The 16,460-nt window shown below is 37.3% G+C and overlaps 1 protein-coding gene across 1 annotated transcript in view; it reads right to left on the bottom strand.

Moving 5' to 3' along the window:
* Nucleotides 1-459: 459 nt before the first annotated feature.
* The window catches only part of Hinfp (Histone H4 transcription factor), a 62,593-nt gene continuing 46,592 nt past the window's right edge, over nt 460-16,460 (bottom strand). The window contains exons 8-9 of the mRNA XM_083118502.1: nt 10,917-11,050; nt 460-2,327 (exon numbers count right to left, since the gene is read on the bottom strand). Coding sequence (XP_082974628.1) covers nt 2,012-2,327; nt 10,917-11,050 — 450 coding nt within the window. The 3' untranslated portion in view covers nt 460-2,011. The remainder of the gene's footprint in view (nt 2,328-10,916; nt 11,051-16,460) is intronic.

Here is a 16,460-nt window from a genome sequence, read left to right as displayed (position 1 = left end):
ATCAGAAGAAGAAGATGCCATACTGATTATAAGAAGTAGATGCCATATTGATCAGAAGAAGAAGATGACATATTGATTAGAAAAAGAAGAGGCTACAAGAAGAAGATGCCATATTAATTATAAGAAGAAGATGCCATACTGATTATAAGAAGAAGAGGCCATAAGAAGAAGATGCTATATTGATTATAAGAAGAAGAAGCTCGAAGAAGATTGGTTAGAATTAATAAAAAATAAAATTAGAAGAAAATTACTGTATGAAAAAACTTCAAAGATATTTAATATTTGTATATAATTAATCAAGAATATAGTACGAATTGTACCCTCAGTAGTGGGTTAAATCTGTTGTTTCCTTTCATATATTCTTAGCGTTAGTAACCTTGGTCTGTGCCCAGAGGTATCTCATTGTCTCTCCCCTGTGCTAAGCTGGTAGGTGCTTACGTGAGAGGACGTGGCAAGTAATGGATGTGTATTTCAAATTTGTCAGTTATTCGCAAGGAAATCACTCAACTCTTTTGGTCACACGGGGACATATAGTTATTGTGTGAATAAGGACTATATGCTGAGAAATGTTTTGAAATATGGAAATAATATGTAAAAATAAGTAAAAAATGTAAAATATGAGCCAAAACATAATATATGTATAAATATGGAAAATAAAAACTGAATTTTTCGAGTCTAAGATAATACAAAATATAGCTGATTTCAGCTTCATACATAAATATTTATTTACATATAAATCCATTCCCTGCTAATTACTAATAGGTTGCCTCAAGGCTTGAATAGCACTCAAAACATGTATCTGTGTCACAGTGTGCTCAAAAAGTTGAAAAAAACAAAACAAATGTGACATGTCAGTGTTAAGTGACCTCACCTAAATGTGCCATGTCCCGGCGTTTAAGGATTAAACAAAAGATTTTCCAAAATTCAAAAACTGAGATCACTTTTTCTACTACATGTAGACAATTTCCAAAATTACAGCGAACATTTTCGAATAAATGTTTCACCTTGTTATTTAATTTGAACAAACCTGTGCAAAGCTCTTTGACAAATTATTTTATTTTATTTTTAACAATCTCTGCAAGGAGTGCACTGGTGAAAAGAAAACATTCTCTGCTTTCAAGATAACACAACACACCGCTGCGTAGTATAGAGGTGCATGAGAACCTTGTTAAATTATCACTAATAACATATTCGAGTCATTTTAAAAAGAACCGTACCTTATAACATATCATGACTAACATATTTGTGGAGAAAATTCACCACTTGGATTTGAAGTGCATTTGTAATGAAAGAATAGGAATTTTAAAATTCATTTATTAGAAATTCTAAATGAAATTTTATTTGTTTATCATAGCTTTGATTTAAAGGAAACAAAATCAGTAAAATTTATAACAGGAGTAATCTTCATCATGCTAATCTTACTTGACAGCTATTAAGGATAATTCAAAATAGGAAATCAGAGGGATTAGCCATGTATAATGACACGGAAAATTTAGTTAAGAAACTGTAAACATATACATAAAGATTGGTACACATCAAATCAAATATTAAAAAAGAAAGCAGTAGTTCACGATATATACAGAACAGAACCAACATTTTGGTGTGAATATTTCAACACTACAAAAAAATATAGTTCTTACAGAAATTTATGTCAGTTAATATGCAAATTCATTGTTACACATGTAGAATGGAGGATATATATGTAAATCAGAAAATATATTATAAAGTAGAAAACTACATTTGCTTTCTGTAAATGTGTGTGTGTTCTCTTAGATATTTATAAAAAAATACAGAAATAAAGTAGTTAGACAAAGCTATATCCAGTCACGCTTTGTACATAATACATTTATCCATGAGCACTCAGCATCATTGTGCAAAAAATAAAAGTAGTAACAAATAATTTAATTACCTTCCTAGCTGTTAGAAATAAATCTAACGCACAGCTAAAACACACACCCAAAAAAAACATACATAACTTAATTGGTGTACTGTAACAATTTCTCTGCGTCAATTACTCTCCGAGAGATGATCCATCCTGAAGTACTCTTATTTTCCCCGGTGGTAGAGACACCTCATTGGCACGGACAGTCTTTAAACTCTTAATGTTTCCTCTTTCATCAACTTCTTCAATTGAGATCAAAATTTCACTTTCACCTTTAGGCAATGAGGTAATGCTTTCGTCTTCTGCCGTATCGTATGGCTCGGGAGAATCTGGATCGCTGTAGGCATCTCTTTTGGCAGATTCCTCCATCATTTCTTGAGTCAATTCAATGCTCTCATAACGAACAGTTTGCAGACGAAAGTAGCCATCTTCATCACGTTTGTACCTTAAAATAATACATACAAAAGAAGTTAAACATTTCACATTTAAGAAATTAATAAATGGAAATACATCTTGAAAAAAATTCATAACGATTGTCATCTTTTTATAACATTGACAATTTAGTTGTATTAATGATAAAAATCTTTGATAAGAAAAAGACATTTCATTATCACTGTTACTGTTTTAATTATGTATTATGGGATATATAGTGTAATACACGAACTCGTAAGTCTGTTTCTGCATTTTATTTCTTGCAAGAATTTATATATTCTGTGCATGTTGCTAATTTAAAATCTAACAGCTGAAAAGTTCGTAGGCTAACATAGTAAAAAATATGTTTTGACAAAATTCGATTTTATTATTCAATATAGTTGCCTTTGAGGGCGATACAACGATTATAGCGGTCATACAATTTTTCGATGCCATTTTTATAGTACGATTTCTCTTTAGCCTCAAAATAGGCCTCAGTTTCGGCGATTACCTCTTCATCAGTGCTAAATTTCTTTCCAGCGAGCATTCTTTTAAGGTCTGCAAACAGGAAAAAGTCACTGGGGGCCAGATCTGGAGAATATGGTGGATGGGGAAGCAATTCGTAGTCTAATTCATATAATTTTGCCATCGTTTTCATTGATTTGTGACACGGTGCATTGTCTTGATGAAACAGCACTTTTTTCTTCTTCAAATGGGGCCGATTTCATCCTTTAAACGCTCCAACAACGCTATGTAATAATCGCTGTTGATGGTCTGGCCCTTTTTGAGGTAATCGATGAATATAATACCATGCGCATCCCAGAATACTGATGCCATAACCTTGCCAGCCGACTGTTGCGTCTTTCCACGCTTTGGATTCGGTTCATCACGTGCAGTCCACTCGGCTGACTGTCGATTGGACTCTGGAGTGTAGTTATGGAGCCATGTTTCATCCATTGTAATATATCGACGGAAAAATTCGTGTTTATTACGGTTGAATATCGCTAAACATTGCTCCGAATCATCAAAACGTTGTTGCTTTTGATCGATTGTGAGCACGCGCGGCACCCATTTTGCACACAGCTTTCGCATGTTCAAATATTCATGCACAATATGTCCAACACGTTCCTTTGATATTTTTAAAGTCTCAGCTATCTTGATCAACTTCACTTTACGATCATTTAAAATTATTTTGTGGACTTTTTTGATGTTTTCGTCGGTAACAGTCTCTTTGGGGCGTCCACTGCGTGCATCGTATTCGATGCTCATTTCGCCTCATTTAAATTTAGTAAACCACTTCTCAACGGTTGATTTTCCTGGTGCAGAGTCCGAATAATGTTTATCAAGCCAAGCCTTGGCTTCAACAGTATTTTTTTTCGCCAAAAAGCAATGCTTTATTAACACACGAAATTCTTTTTTATCCATTTTTTCACAATAACAAAAGCTGCTTCACTCACAATGCTATATCTCACGAACTAATTATCCGGCAGCTGTGAAATTTATACACGTATCTTTTGAAGGTTAGTACTAAGTAAAAATCACATGGATTTAATTCTAGTAACGCCATCTATGAGTCAGCCTATGAACTTTTCAGCCCAACTGTTATAGTGTGGAAGATATCTTCTGAATACTTTAAGTAAGACATGGATCGGAAGCAACATTCTTACAATCTAAGAACTGGAGTTCTCCTTAGATCAGATGTCCTTGATAGTTTCAGGGAAAATGAAACTAATGAAGAAAATGCTGACCCAATGAAGAATAATATTTGTTGCAGTAACATTAAAGCAGATTCTCGTCTTGTGAAGTGCAATGGCAGAAATAAATGGGAACATTTGTAGACAAGTACAGTGAATCCAAACTTGGACAAGTATTGCTGCATTTCAAGTTACGGTTACCCAAAGTTTGCAGAAAAATAATAAAAATCTTCAAGAAAAGTTGCAACAGAACATTCACTGTGAATTGCAACAAAATAATGAAATGTTGCAAAAGGATATGCAACAAAATAATGAAATGTTGCAAAAGGAGTTGCAACAAAATAAAGAAAATCTGGAAGAGAAGTTTCAAGCCATTTGAAATTAATTACTGCAGCATACTGTTAGGTTTAACGGTTGGCTTGATCATATTGAACATTCGTTACAAGATGTTGCTCAAACTTGCCTACCTGTTAGCAATGACTTGAGTTGCAAATTGGATGAAGGTATTAGTACAATGCATGCCGAAGTTTCAGATATCCAAGAACAAATAAAAGAGTCATGACGGAAAGTTGGCAAGGTTGGAAGTCTGCAATAAAGAAATTATGGAGAAATTTACTCAACATGAGGTTAGGTTTGAAACATTAAATGCAGAGTTAGATAGAATGAACGTAGTTCAGACTGCTACATGTAGCTCTGAAACCTTGGTAAATGACCTTAAAAATAGGGTTATTTCACTGGAGCAAGGCAATGCCATCAGCAACAGTGTTGTTTACGAAACTTTGAATAAAGGACGAGGACTGAGCGAAGAAGATGGAAATAGTAAACAAACTGAGCATGTGTCTTGTCAAACTAATAATGCAAATTCAAACCGAAGATCACGAAATGTTAAATTTTGGGCTAGTGTTCGAAGTGACAAACGTGGTGTTGGTTCTTCCGGTTATGATTCATCTGATAATGATCTACCTACAATTACTAAACGTAAATCAGGTCAGAGTGCTACTTGCTTAGGGACTGATTTTACCTATAGGCTTTCCAATACATCTTATTTGTGGGACCCTCCATCACATGATGAATCACCTGCTCATCTCACTTCACCTCTGTTGACCAATAGGGACTTAGCACTTTCGGAAAATACAGGTAGAGTGCATTACAATGAACCCTGTTCTACTAACCATTATGATTATGGTAGTCCTCTGAATGCCAGTTTTCATAATGACACTCAATGTTGTACAACAAAAGTTTATTCAAATAATCCAATTTCACAAATGTATCTTCAGCATACACCTTCATGTGAGAAACCAATATATACTGTGGCTGGTAATACAAATGCTACAACTTCAATGAGTCCGATGATTTGTAATCAAAATTACATTCCCAGAAATGACATTTTGAATGATCCAAATAACATTGGTTCTAGGAATTCCGAGTCTCCAAATTTTGGATCAAACAAGTCTTGTAAACATGCATGTGCAGAATTTAATACAAATATTCCTGCAGGAAACCCATTTGGAGAATGCACGCGTAAAGTTATTTGTGTAAATGAACTAAGCCAGTTACCACACTTTGGAGGTGACGTCTCGAAACAATCAGCTAGGGAGTTTATAGACCAGCTGACAACAATGTTAAATTTGAAATTTGATTTGTGTATCTCCTAAATATCGCCTGCAAGTTATTCACAAATGTTTCTACAATACACCAGCATATTGATTAAATAGTGAATGGTGGAATTTCTTGTCATATGATGATTTTGTATGCAAGTCTCTCAAGCAATTTGCTTTGAATGATTTGTTAGAAAGCCAACTGGCAGTTTTACGTTCTCGTAAATACAACACATCTTCTGGTTTATCATTAGAAGCGTACGTACGCATTGAAAGTATATTCATCTTATTTTATTGAAACCTTGTAGAAAAGCCTAACCAAGCTGAAATAATAAGAGTAATTCTGAAGCAATTGCCCAAAACAGTTTCTAAGAATGTGGGTGTCACGAAATTTCCAACCTTAAACAATTAACACAAAAACTTATATTCTAGTGTTAAGACCAAATCTTTGTCACTACCTGGTGATTATATAAGCGAGGAGTACAACTCGAATAAGTTCGGGAAATCTAGACAGTTTGTGAGAAAAGTGTGTTTTGAAAATAAATCTTGCAGTGATTCATCTACACAAACTTTACCTTCAGAGATATCTGTGTGTCAACCACCTGCTACGATTTCTAGAAACAACTATAGGTAATCTGGAGCTAACCAAGAGAGCTAGCTATAGGCGACAAGGTAACGATCGAAGTTTGTACTTTCATAATAACAATCGAAGAACAACCACTGAAAGGAACGCTAATACTGGCAATAATACATACACACCTAGATACAACAGAAATAGAAAATTTCAAAGTCCGACCAATACAGAATTGCTAAGTGACTCCATTAACAGTAACTCAGAGATTTCAGCAAGGAACAATGGAAATTTCCGAAATGAAATTAACTGCAATGCTATTAGTTTAAATCAACAATGTTCTACAGTAACTAATGTTACTAGTGGGAGCCCTCTGAGAACATTCAACAATTACACGCCGATTTGATCTTGGGAGCACCATTTTTGTGGCAATACAAGATAATTAATTACCGTATGTCTACTGTTGAACTAATTAATTCAAGTGGTAAGGAAGTATCGGCTCATTTTGTTCCGAGTTCCACAAATAATACTTGCTCGCTAAATTCCATAACTGGATCTTGTAAAACTTTGACATTTGAATCTATTCATGTGGATAATTCTGTTTATGTAGCTTCTAAAGAAGGTATTCATAAGAAAGTTCATGGCAACGGATATTGTGAAGCTCAAGTTGTTGATAACTTATTTTATTTATTGCTCAAATATGAAAATGTGTCATTAAATATTTGGGTTAGGTGCAAATTTTATTTTGCTTAGAGGAGGTGAAGAACAATTTCTGAACTTGGTGTCTTTAGATGGACAACAGATAAAGTGTAGACACAATTTACAAAATATCAAACCCTTCCGCTGTTCATTGGAGTCAAGAAACAAGAGTTGTTATTGCATGTTAACAAATATGTGCAAGGGTAAACACGTAGTTTAGAATTGATTTTCATTCTTTGAAAGATTTGTATACAGTATTAAAAGTTGATTTGAATGTTAATATTTGAATGTTATGTTACTGTTCAATGTGTATAATTAAAATCTTGTATCTATTGAGTTAAACCACCAAAGTATGATATAAATATGTTAAATAATATTAATTGATTTAACTACTTACGTGAGTGAGTATGGAGTCTTATTAGGACAACCTTTCGGAGGTCAAACTGCCTCCTTCATTAGGTTCGTGGATGTTTCTAGACACCGAGCATAGTGTCGCATAAAAGAAATGTTGAATGAGGATGTGGTTAAGGGTTAATAATAAAAACAATTACAAAAACTCTGCTGTATTCCAACTTAAAAAATCTCAGCATGTTAAAAACTTCGTAAAAACAATCTACACTTCTATTAAAATTAACTAAAAAAGGATCCCAAGTGGCCGTTGCGAATCCAGGCTGGTTGTGAGGCCTACTCTGGTAAGCAGCTCCCACCTCAACCAGAAGGTGAAAGCCACCTACCCTCCTTTAAACCGTCCCTCTTTTATCTCTTATGTCACCAATCCAAAGTGAATTCTCGTACTTCTTATGCTGCTTTGATGACCTCCGAAGTAACATGGAAACCTATCTTAGCTTCAGCTTTCACTGCCTTATCCCATTTTTTAAGAAAACTAATCCATCCATCCTCTAAATTACAGTCGTCTCTGTTGAGTTTATTCCTATTTCCCGTGCAAATATATGTGGCTTCATAAACATTCCTATTTAATTTATTATCATCTTTCCTAATAACTCTCTTTTTACAATCCTATGTCCACTTTCAATAATATGCTGAGAGAACCGTTTTGGGTACTCCCTCCCCGATATCCTTATCATGCCCCATCTTATGTGCATGCTTCTTCCTGTCTGTCCTATGTATTCTTTGCCGCATTCCCATTCTATCCTATAGACCCGTTTTTGTTCTTCCGGGCTTTCCTGCTCTTTCTCCCCCTTTTTATATTCAGTTAAATGTTTTTCAATGTTCCGGGGGGGCCTTCATACCACATTTTATACCATATTCTCTTACAGTTTTTTCTATTTTTTCGGATAACCCTTTATGACAAGGGATTCCGACAAAAAGATTTTTATTAATCAAATTCCCTACCTCAACATCTTCCTATGCATTCTCATTGGGGTCGATGGTATTCTCCTTTTTTATGATTTTTCGTGCTTTTCTAGCTACCTTATTCATTTCTTGATTTGTATACCAGTTTTTTAAAGTATGATGGCTATATTTTCTTCACCCCAGGGGGGGGAGGTTATTGTGACTGTCATATTTTTATAACATTCACAATTTAGTTGTATTAATGATAAAAATCTCTGATAAGAAGAAAGACATTTCATTATCACTGTTACTGTTTTAATTATGTATTATGGGATATATAGTGTAATACACGAACTCTTAAGTCGGTTTCTGCATTTTATTTCTTGCAAGAATTTATATATTGTGTGCATGTTGCTAATTTAAAATCTAACAGCAACATCCGATATAAAATACCAAATGGTTCATTGATGTCCTTAATAAATTTATGTTACCAGATGAACAAAGCTTTTGCAATGCAAAAAATGCTGCATATACTTTAAAAAAGTATGAAATGTAGAATATATCCATAAAAACTATAGCAAATAGCACAATATTATACTAAATATAGATATTTATAGATATATCAGATCGGTAAAATTTTCAGTATACTGATACACCGATATGCCTGTATGCTAATATCAATAGAGTACCGATTAATCTGTCCCATCCCTAATAGAATTTATACAATTTATGAATAAATGTTTAAATGTCTGAATCAAAAATGGTAGAACATGTTGAGTGAAAACTTAATATTTGCAGTGGGGATCGGGCAAATGATAAAAGTTGAATAGTAGAAAAAATAAATGTCATTATACAATAATAAATATTATAAACTAATAAAAACAAACTTTATTCGAAATAATAATAATGATTATTATTATTATTATATAAACGAGAAGACTTGATCCACCAAACGAGTGAATACCAGCACAACTGTTTTCCATTATTTCTTTTGCATTTTATACAGTTAGTATCTGAAATGAATTTTGATATTAACTTTTGAACGTCTCGTTGAAGAAAAGGCTTTATATCTAAGGGGGATTTTATATTCATAAAGTTTGTTGTGTGACCTCTCACCTACAACTGTAATTATTAGAATTTTGAAAACTGTGGAACGATTTGTTCTTTAAAGTGGGATCCGAACCAATATGTGCATCCACCGGGTATCGAACCCGGAACCCTTTGATTACAAGGCGATGATGACTAAGAAAAGTTCTTCATCTTGATTTCCTCTGTACTCAGAAAAAACTATGTTGATATTGTATGCAACACTTTGCACATATGGTTGTAATTTGTGGTTATCATGATAAATACATAAGGGAATCATGCTTTGAAAGTTATTATGAAACTTAAAAATTTTGAAAGCAAGGTAATATAACAGAACTATCACTAACATTTTACATTTAGCTCGCTTTAAAAAAAATTAGACTTTTTGAGATACTGTTCTTTTTGGCAAGTTCATCAAGGGTCAAAATTTTCAAATTAAAAAGAAACTACCATAAGCAAAACACATAATAATTAGGAATGAGCTAATACCGATGCTAACACCTTTATGCAGACTTAATTATCCTAAAAATTATGCAAATTTGAAATTTTCACTTATTTGTACCAATATTGTGTGGAAAACTGTTGTACTTTGTGATTCCATAATAGATATATTAATATTTTGGTGTAATTATTCAATATTTTGAAGCAAAATGGGTAAATTTAATTGGAGTAGAATACTTACCCACAAATATTAATCAATGTTTTGAACAACTTTTAACTGTTACAATTTTTAAGTATTGGTTTTGGTATTCGTAAGAATCATCATCAGTATAAGTATCAGCTCAAAATGGAGACTGAGCCACACTATTCCTAATTGCATGCTTATTGCAAAACCTATTAATAATAATAAATAGCATATTTACTCATGTATAATGTGCATTTTGTTCCAAAATTTTTGTCCTCAAAAACTGTGCGTATTATGCACGGAATATTTCGGACAGCCAACATGAAACCCTACAGGGTCATTCCGTGATTTTGTGACACTTGCATTGATTTTTCATGATTACGGAACCCAATCATGTTATATATCATTGTAAAGCTTAAATTCTGCAGTTTCTGAATAGGCAACGGTATTCCATTCAAGATAGCGACACTAATGTTCAATGCTATTGAAATAAGTTCATCATCACAAAATGAAGGAACGTTCAGATTTTTATGGTACTTTGAATGGAAGAAAAGATTATGAAAAAGAAAATAATTATTAAAATGTATTACTGGCCAAACAATGTGACATGTATGGAGTGTGTACGTGCCTTAATGGAAGAAAGCGTGTGCTGCTAACTGTTAGTTTGAAGGTCCTGAATGTGCCTTGTATAGTTGTGATGTTAGTCATGGAAAAAGCATATTTTCAAGTTTTTATTAGAAAAAGTTAAGAAGGAATGAGCTAAAGTCTTACACCAAAGTTAGAGTCTAAATAAAACGAATAAATTACCTCATAAAGTACATTTGGAAATATCGCTCCAAAGCACAAATAAAAGCTGTGGCTAATATAACCACATCAATGTGCTTTTAAGACCTACAACCAAGAAAGCAATTTCTTGAACCTGAATTGTGCTGCGCATTATATATGAGATATAATTGTCAGTCATTTTTCCCATCAAAAACCAGGGTGCACATTATACACGCATGCACATTATACACGCGTAAATATGGTAAATAACCATTCTATTATGACAACATACCTGAACCTGGAATGTCCAGATGGCCAACGAAAACGGTGTTGATTAATAAGATGTTTTGTAAGATAAGCACCTCTCAAAAATGTTTGATCACAGATATGACAGCAATATAGAGTATCCTCGAAACCAGCATGTACCTGTTCCGAAGAAATAAATCATTATTCAAAGATGTTCTGCACTTTCAGTTGAAATTCTCACAACATCGCTTTTAATCTTTAGTAGATGGATGGGTGGGTGGTCCCTTACCAGAACTTGTGTTCCGCTCAGGATGGCTGGTATACTGTCTTAACAGCACCACCTGGCAGCAATTATCATGCCATTTCTTCAAAACTATACATTAGGGTAGCCTTTATTTTAGAACTTTTGAATTTCTTTCCAGGACACCCTCTCAAATGATGTCATTCATCAAGAATAAACCATGTAAAATTTCAGTCCAATCCAACAACCAAAGCACTTGTAAATTTCAGTTCAATCCAACAACCAAATCACTTGAAATTATAAGACTTTTAGGCCAGTCAATGGAGGGGGAGAAAAAGTCTACTGTAGGGAATAATTCCCTAAAAGCTACATATTGGTTAATTGTCAGGCCAAAAGAAAAGGAGTGCGAAGAATTACTTATTTTAAAAATATTGTACAACTGGCCTGGCTGAAAGTACCTTTCCAGGGTTAGAGTGAAACTCCAATGGTAGATGGAAAGGGGAAGGAATCCAACAGATTAGTGCAGATGATGGAAAAGGCAACTAGCTCTCTCTTGCCTAGAGGCTAAAAGAGACCACCCCTGCACAACCAGCTTGCAGGTTACAGACAGCAGCCCTGTCGGAAAGGCCAGGTTCTGTGGTCTAATAACCTGCATACCTTAAATTTCATTAACCTATAACGCTGAGATGTAACAAAGAAGGAGAAAGGAAACACTCACCAGACAGCAGAAAGTGTCAAATTTTTGCACACACGAGCTGCATCGTCAGTTGAAGAAAAAAGATGGAACCAGAAGTTAGAGACCTGCAGAGTTGCCAGGTCTTGATCAAAGAAGTAGAAGTATGGAAAAACCACTGTTCTGTCACTAGGCTTGTCGAAAACTGTGAGTGGTGGGTTGGTGGGGGCAAGGGGAAGATTGGGTGGGGGTGGTGAGATGGGTTGGGGTGGGTATCGGGATGTGGTGGGGAAGTTACTAGGTGGCCTTGTACAGGTCAGGTGACATGGTTGCACTCATGGTTGATATGTAAGCCCTCTCCCATCTTTTACAAACTGAGGTATTGTCTGATTGGGGTAAGAGATGGATGATCGATACCTGGAAGCAGTCATTGAAAGGTATATTGTGGTGGTTGGTATGGATAGCAACAGTGAAGTCTAGGTTGTGGGTGGAGGAGCGGTGGTTATTGATTCTGATGTTGAGGGCAGTTGATGTTTCCCCGAGGTAAAAGTCACCACAGACGTTGCAGATGAGGATGTAAATCAGGTTTGAGGTGTGGCAGGTTCCTTTGGGGTGGAGAGTGAATTTGCCAGTGGCCGTGTGCACCTGTAGGGTGTGATAGGTGGTGAAAATGGGGCAGGTTTTGCACCTAGGATGGTTGTATTGTGGGCAGGGGGATGCTGGTTGTGTGGTGAAGGAGTGTTGTGGACCAGGATGTTTTGGAGGTTGGAGAGGTCTTTGAAAAACACTCTGGGCTTGTCACAAATGATGTTTCTGGTTTCAGGATCACTGTGGAGAATGGGGAGAAGAGAGCATAGTGTGCCAGATATTGTTGAGGTGGGGATGATATTGGGTGATGGGTGCAGGTGAGTTTGTGGCAGGTTTTATTGGTGGTGGTGTGTGAGGCAGGTCGGGATATTGGTGACATGGGTGGAGGGATATCCACGGTTGACCAGAGCTTGGTGTAGCCAGAAGTTGTAATTCTGACGGGAGGTGGGTGAAGTGTTAAGGTGTTGTTCCCTCAGGGCCAGGGAGAATGAAATGGCTTTCTTGTTGTGGAACGGAGGGGAGCTGGAGAATTGTAGGTATTGCATGTGATTGTTGGGTTTTATGTGGATTCAGGTTTTCAGATGTCCTTCCTCGATGTGCACATCCACATCCACGAAGGTGATCTGGTTGGGGGGATGGGTCCAGTGAACTTTATGGAACAGAAGTGGTGGAGTTGGTTTAGGAAAGCTGACAGGGATGGTTCTCCATGTGTCCACAGCATGAATATGTCATCGATTAAGCAGAGACAGAGCTGGGGTTTGGTCTCCAGGAACTCTTGTTCAAGTTTGCGCATGGAAAGGTTTGTGTAGGATGGGGCCATTCTGGTACCCATGCTGTACCTTGTATCTGTTGGTTTTCAAAGGTGATATTGTCCCATGTGAGGACAAGGTGGGCCAAGTGGGTCAGAAAATTGGTGTTGGGGTTGTGAGGTTTGGGTCTGCTATTTAGGTAGAATTCCATGGAGCGGAGACCATGGGAGAGGGGTATGTTGGTGTAAGAGGAAGTGATGCTGATAGTAGCAAGGATAGTGTTTGGGGGCAGTGGTGGAAGGCTGCTGATTTTCTGGAGGAAGTGGTTGGTGTCACGGAGGTAGGAGGGCCGAGTTTGAAAAGAATCTGGAGGTGGAAGTTAACAAGGGCTTTGATTCTTTCGGTAGGTGAGTTGTAGCTGGACACAATGGGTCTGGCAGGGTTGCTTAAGTTTGTGAATTTTGGGCAGTAGGTAGAAGGTGGTGGTGCAGGAACAAAATTTGAGGATGCTAGGGTGGGTTTCGTTGTTTGTGGTTTGGAATGAAGGGTGTTTAGCCCAAAAGTTTTGCCATTGGAGGTTACGGGCAAAGGTGTGTATGTCAAAAAGCAGATGTAATTGGTTGGGGGAAGTTGTGGGAGAGAAAGTAAGTCCTTTGGATAAAACAGATATTTCGTCAGTGGTAAGTTTATGGCTATATAAATTGAGTACAGCCTGGTTGTTCTAGAGTGGGTTGGGGTCGTTCGTGGTCATGGATCTGGTGGGGCTGGGTTTGTCCATGGACCTGGTTATTTCCCATTGTGAGATGTGTACAGGTGCACATTTGATTTTCGGGGAGGTCTGTGCTGGTGTAGGAGGGGTTGTTAATGGTAATGGGGGTGGGAGTGGAGTCCTATAATAGTGAGCATGTTGCTTTGAAACTGAATATAGGTGGGAGTGGAAGGGGGAGAGTACAGCCAGTCTGAAAAGCTTGATGGCAGAGATTGGACAGTTTACGGAGGTGTTTAGTGTTAAGGTCACTGGCAGTGTGCCAGAAGGAGTCTATTTTGTGGTGGTGGTGGTTACCTGGGGTCAACGACAGGATTTTGGAAAGGGATTGGATTGAAATGGACAGTTCTTGGGTGTGACTTAGCTGGGCTTGGTACATGGCGTGGGTCAATTCAATAGTGAAATTCCTCGCTAGTGGGAAAATAGTGGGTTTCATTCTTGGGGTCATGGTGGAAAAAGGCAGTTTGGGTGTGAGGTTTTTTTTTGGTGTTAAGCCCAATATCAAACAGGAGTGCAGAAAACATGCATGGGATGTAGCTTTAGGGTAGGTATCAATAAGGGATCGCAGGTTGTTGAGAGTTATACATGAAAGGATTCATATCAAAAGTGGAAAAAAATGGATAAAAGAAAGGAGGACCAAAAGGGCAAAAGGAAAAGCAAAGAAGGAGAAAGGAAACACTCACCAGACATTAGAAATAGTAAATTTTTTGAAGACATGAGCTGCATCTTCAGCTGAAGAAGAAAATACAGAACTGGAACTTAGAGGCCTGCAGAGTTGCCAGGTCTTAATTGAAGAAGTAGAAGTATGGAAGAAAACACTGTTTTGTCACCATGTTCATCGAAAACTGTGAGTTGTGGAATGAGGTGGTGGGTAGGGGGAAGATTGAGTGCACGTGGTGAGATGGGTTGGGGAAGTTACATAGTGGCTTTGTCCGTGTGGTTGCACTCATGGCTGATATGTAAGCCCCCTCCCATCTCTTGCGAACTGAGAAAACCAACATTTCCTACAGATCCAAGGTACAGCCATGGGCACCAGAATGGCCCCATCCTACACAAACCTTTCCTCTCCGCTTAATCGATGACATCTTCATGCTGGACACATGGAGAACCATCCCTGTCAGCTTTCCTGGACCAACTCAACTACTTCTGTTCCATAAAGTTCACTGGACCCATTCCCCCAACCAGATCACCTTCGTGGACGTGGATGTGCACATCGAGGAAGGACATCTGAAAACCTGAATCCACATAAAACCCAACAATCACATGCAATACCTACAATTCTCCAGCTCCCACCCGTTCCACAACAAGAAAGTCATTTCATTCTCTCTGGCCCTGAGGGAACAACACCTTAACACTTCACACACCAAGCTCTGGTCAACCGTGGATATCCCTCCACCCATGTCACCAAACAAATATCCCGACCTGCCTCACACACCACCACCAATAAAACCTGCCACAAACTCACCTGCACCCATCACCCAATATCATCCCCACCTCAACAATCAGGCATACACTATGCTTTCTTCTCCCCATTCTCCACAGTGATCCTGAAACCAGAAACATCTTTCCCGACAAGCCCAGACTGTTTCTCAAACACCTTCCCAACCTCCAAAACAACATCTGTGGTGACTTTTACCTGGGGAAACATCAACTGCCCTCAACATCAGAATCAATAACCACCGCTACTCCACCCACAACCTAGACTTCACTGTTGCTATCCATACCAACCACCACAATATACCTTTCAACGACTGCTTTGAGGTAGCGATCATCCATCTCTTACCCCAATCAGACAATACCTCAGTTCGTTAAAGATGGGAGAGGGCTTATATATCAACCATGAGTGCAACCATGTCACCTGACCTGAACAAGGCCACCCAGTAACTGCCCCACTACATCCCAATACCCATCCCAACCCATCTCACCACCCCCACCCAATCTTCCCCTTGCCCCCACTTCAACCCACCACTCACAGTTTTCAACAAGCCTGGTGACAGAACAGTGGATTTTCCATACTTCTACTTCTTTGATCAAGACCTGGCAACAATGAAGGTCTCTACCTTCCGGTTCAGTCTTTTTTCTTCAACTGACGATGCAGCTTGTGTCTGCAAAAATTTGTCACTTTCTACTGTCTGGTGAGTGTTTCCTTTCTCCTTCTTTGCTATATGTATATATAAAAATATAAGGTTGAGGCATCTATTATTTGATTATTTCTACATTTGAGGGGATGATTTCTCCTAATGAAAAAAAAAGCACAGGTTTTACATCAGAATCTTTTTCTCCTAAGTATCAGCAGCAAGTGTGCAATTCTTGTCATAAGTATGGAAGACCTATCAGGCATTATGCAGGTACCACTGTGAACGCTCACATCATGGCACTGTCTATGTGGGGGCCAACAAAGTTCAAATTTAATTAGATTTTTCTTTTTACTTTCATTTTCTTTCACTTGATAAATAAAAAATGTTTTCTTTCTTTAAACCATAAACTTATAACCTAGCCTGTACTGAAAAAAAAACAAGGTATCAATTTGTTACTCTAGTCTACATACGAGTTTCGTAGTTTTTGAGACAAAT

The sequence above is a fragment of the Lepisma saccharinum genome, chromosome 3 (assembly GCF_977018435.1).
Source record: "Lepisma saccharinum chromosome 3, izLepSacc3.1, whole genome shotgun sequence".
Taxonomy (NCBI): Eukaryota; Metazoa; Arthropoda; class Insecta; order Zygentoma; family Lepismatidae; genus Lepisma; species Lepisma saccharinum.
This window is presented reverse-complemented; position numbering and strand designations above follow the sequence as displayed.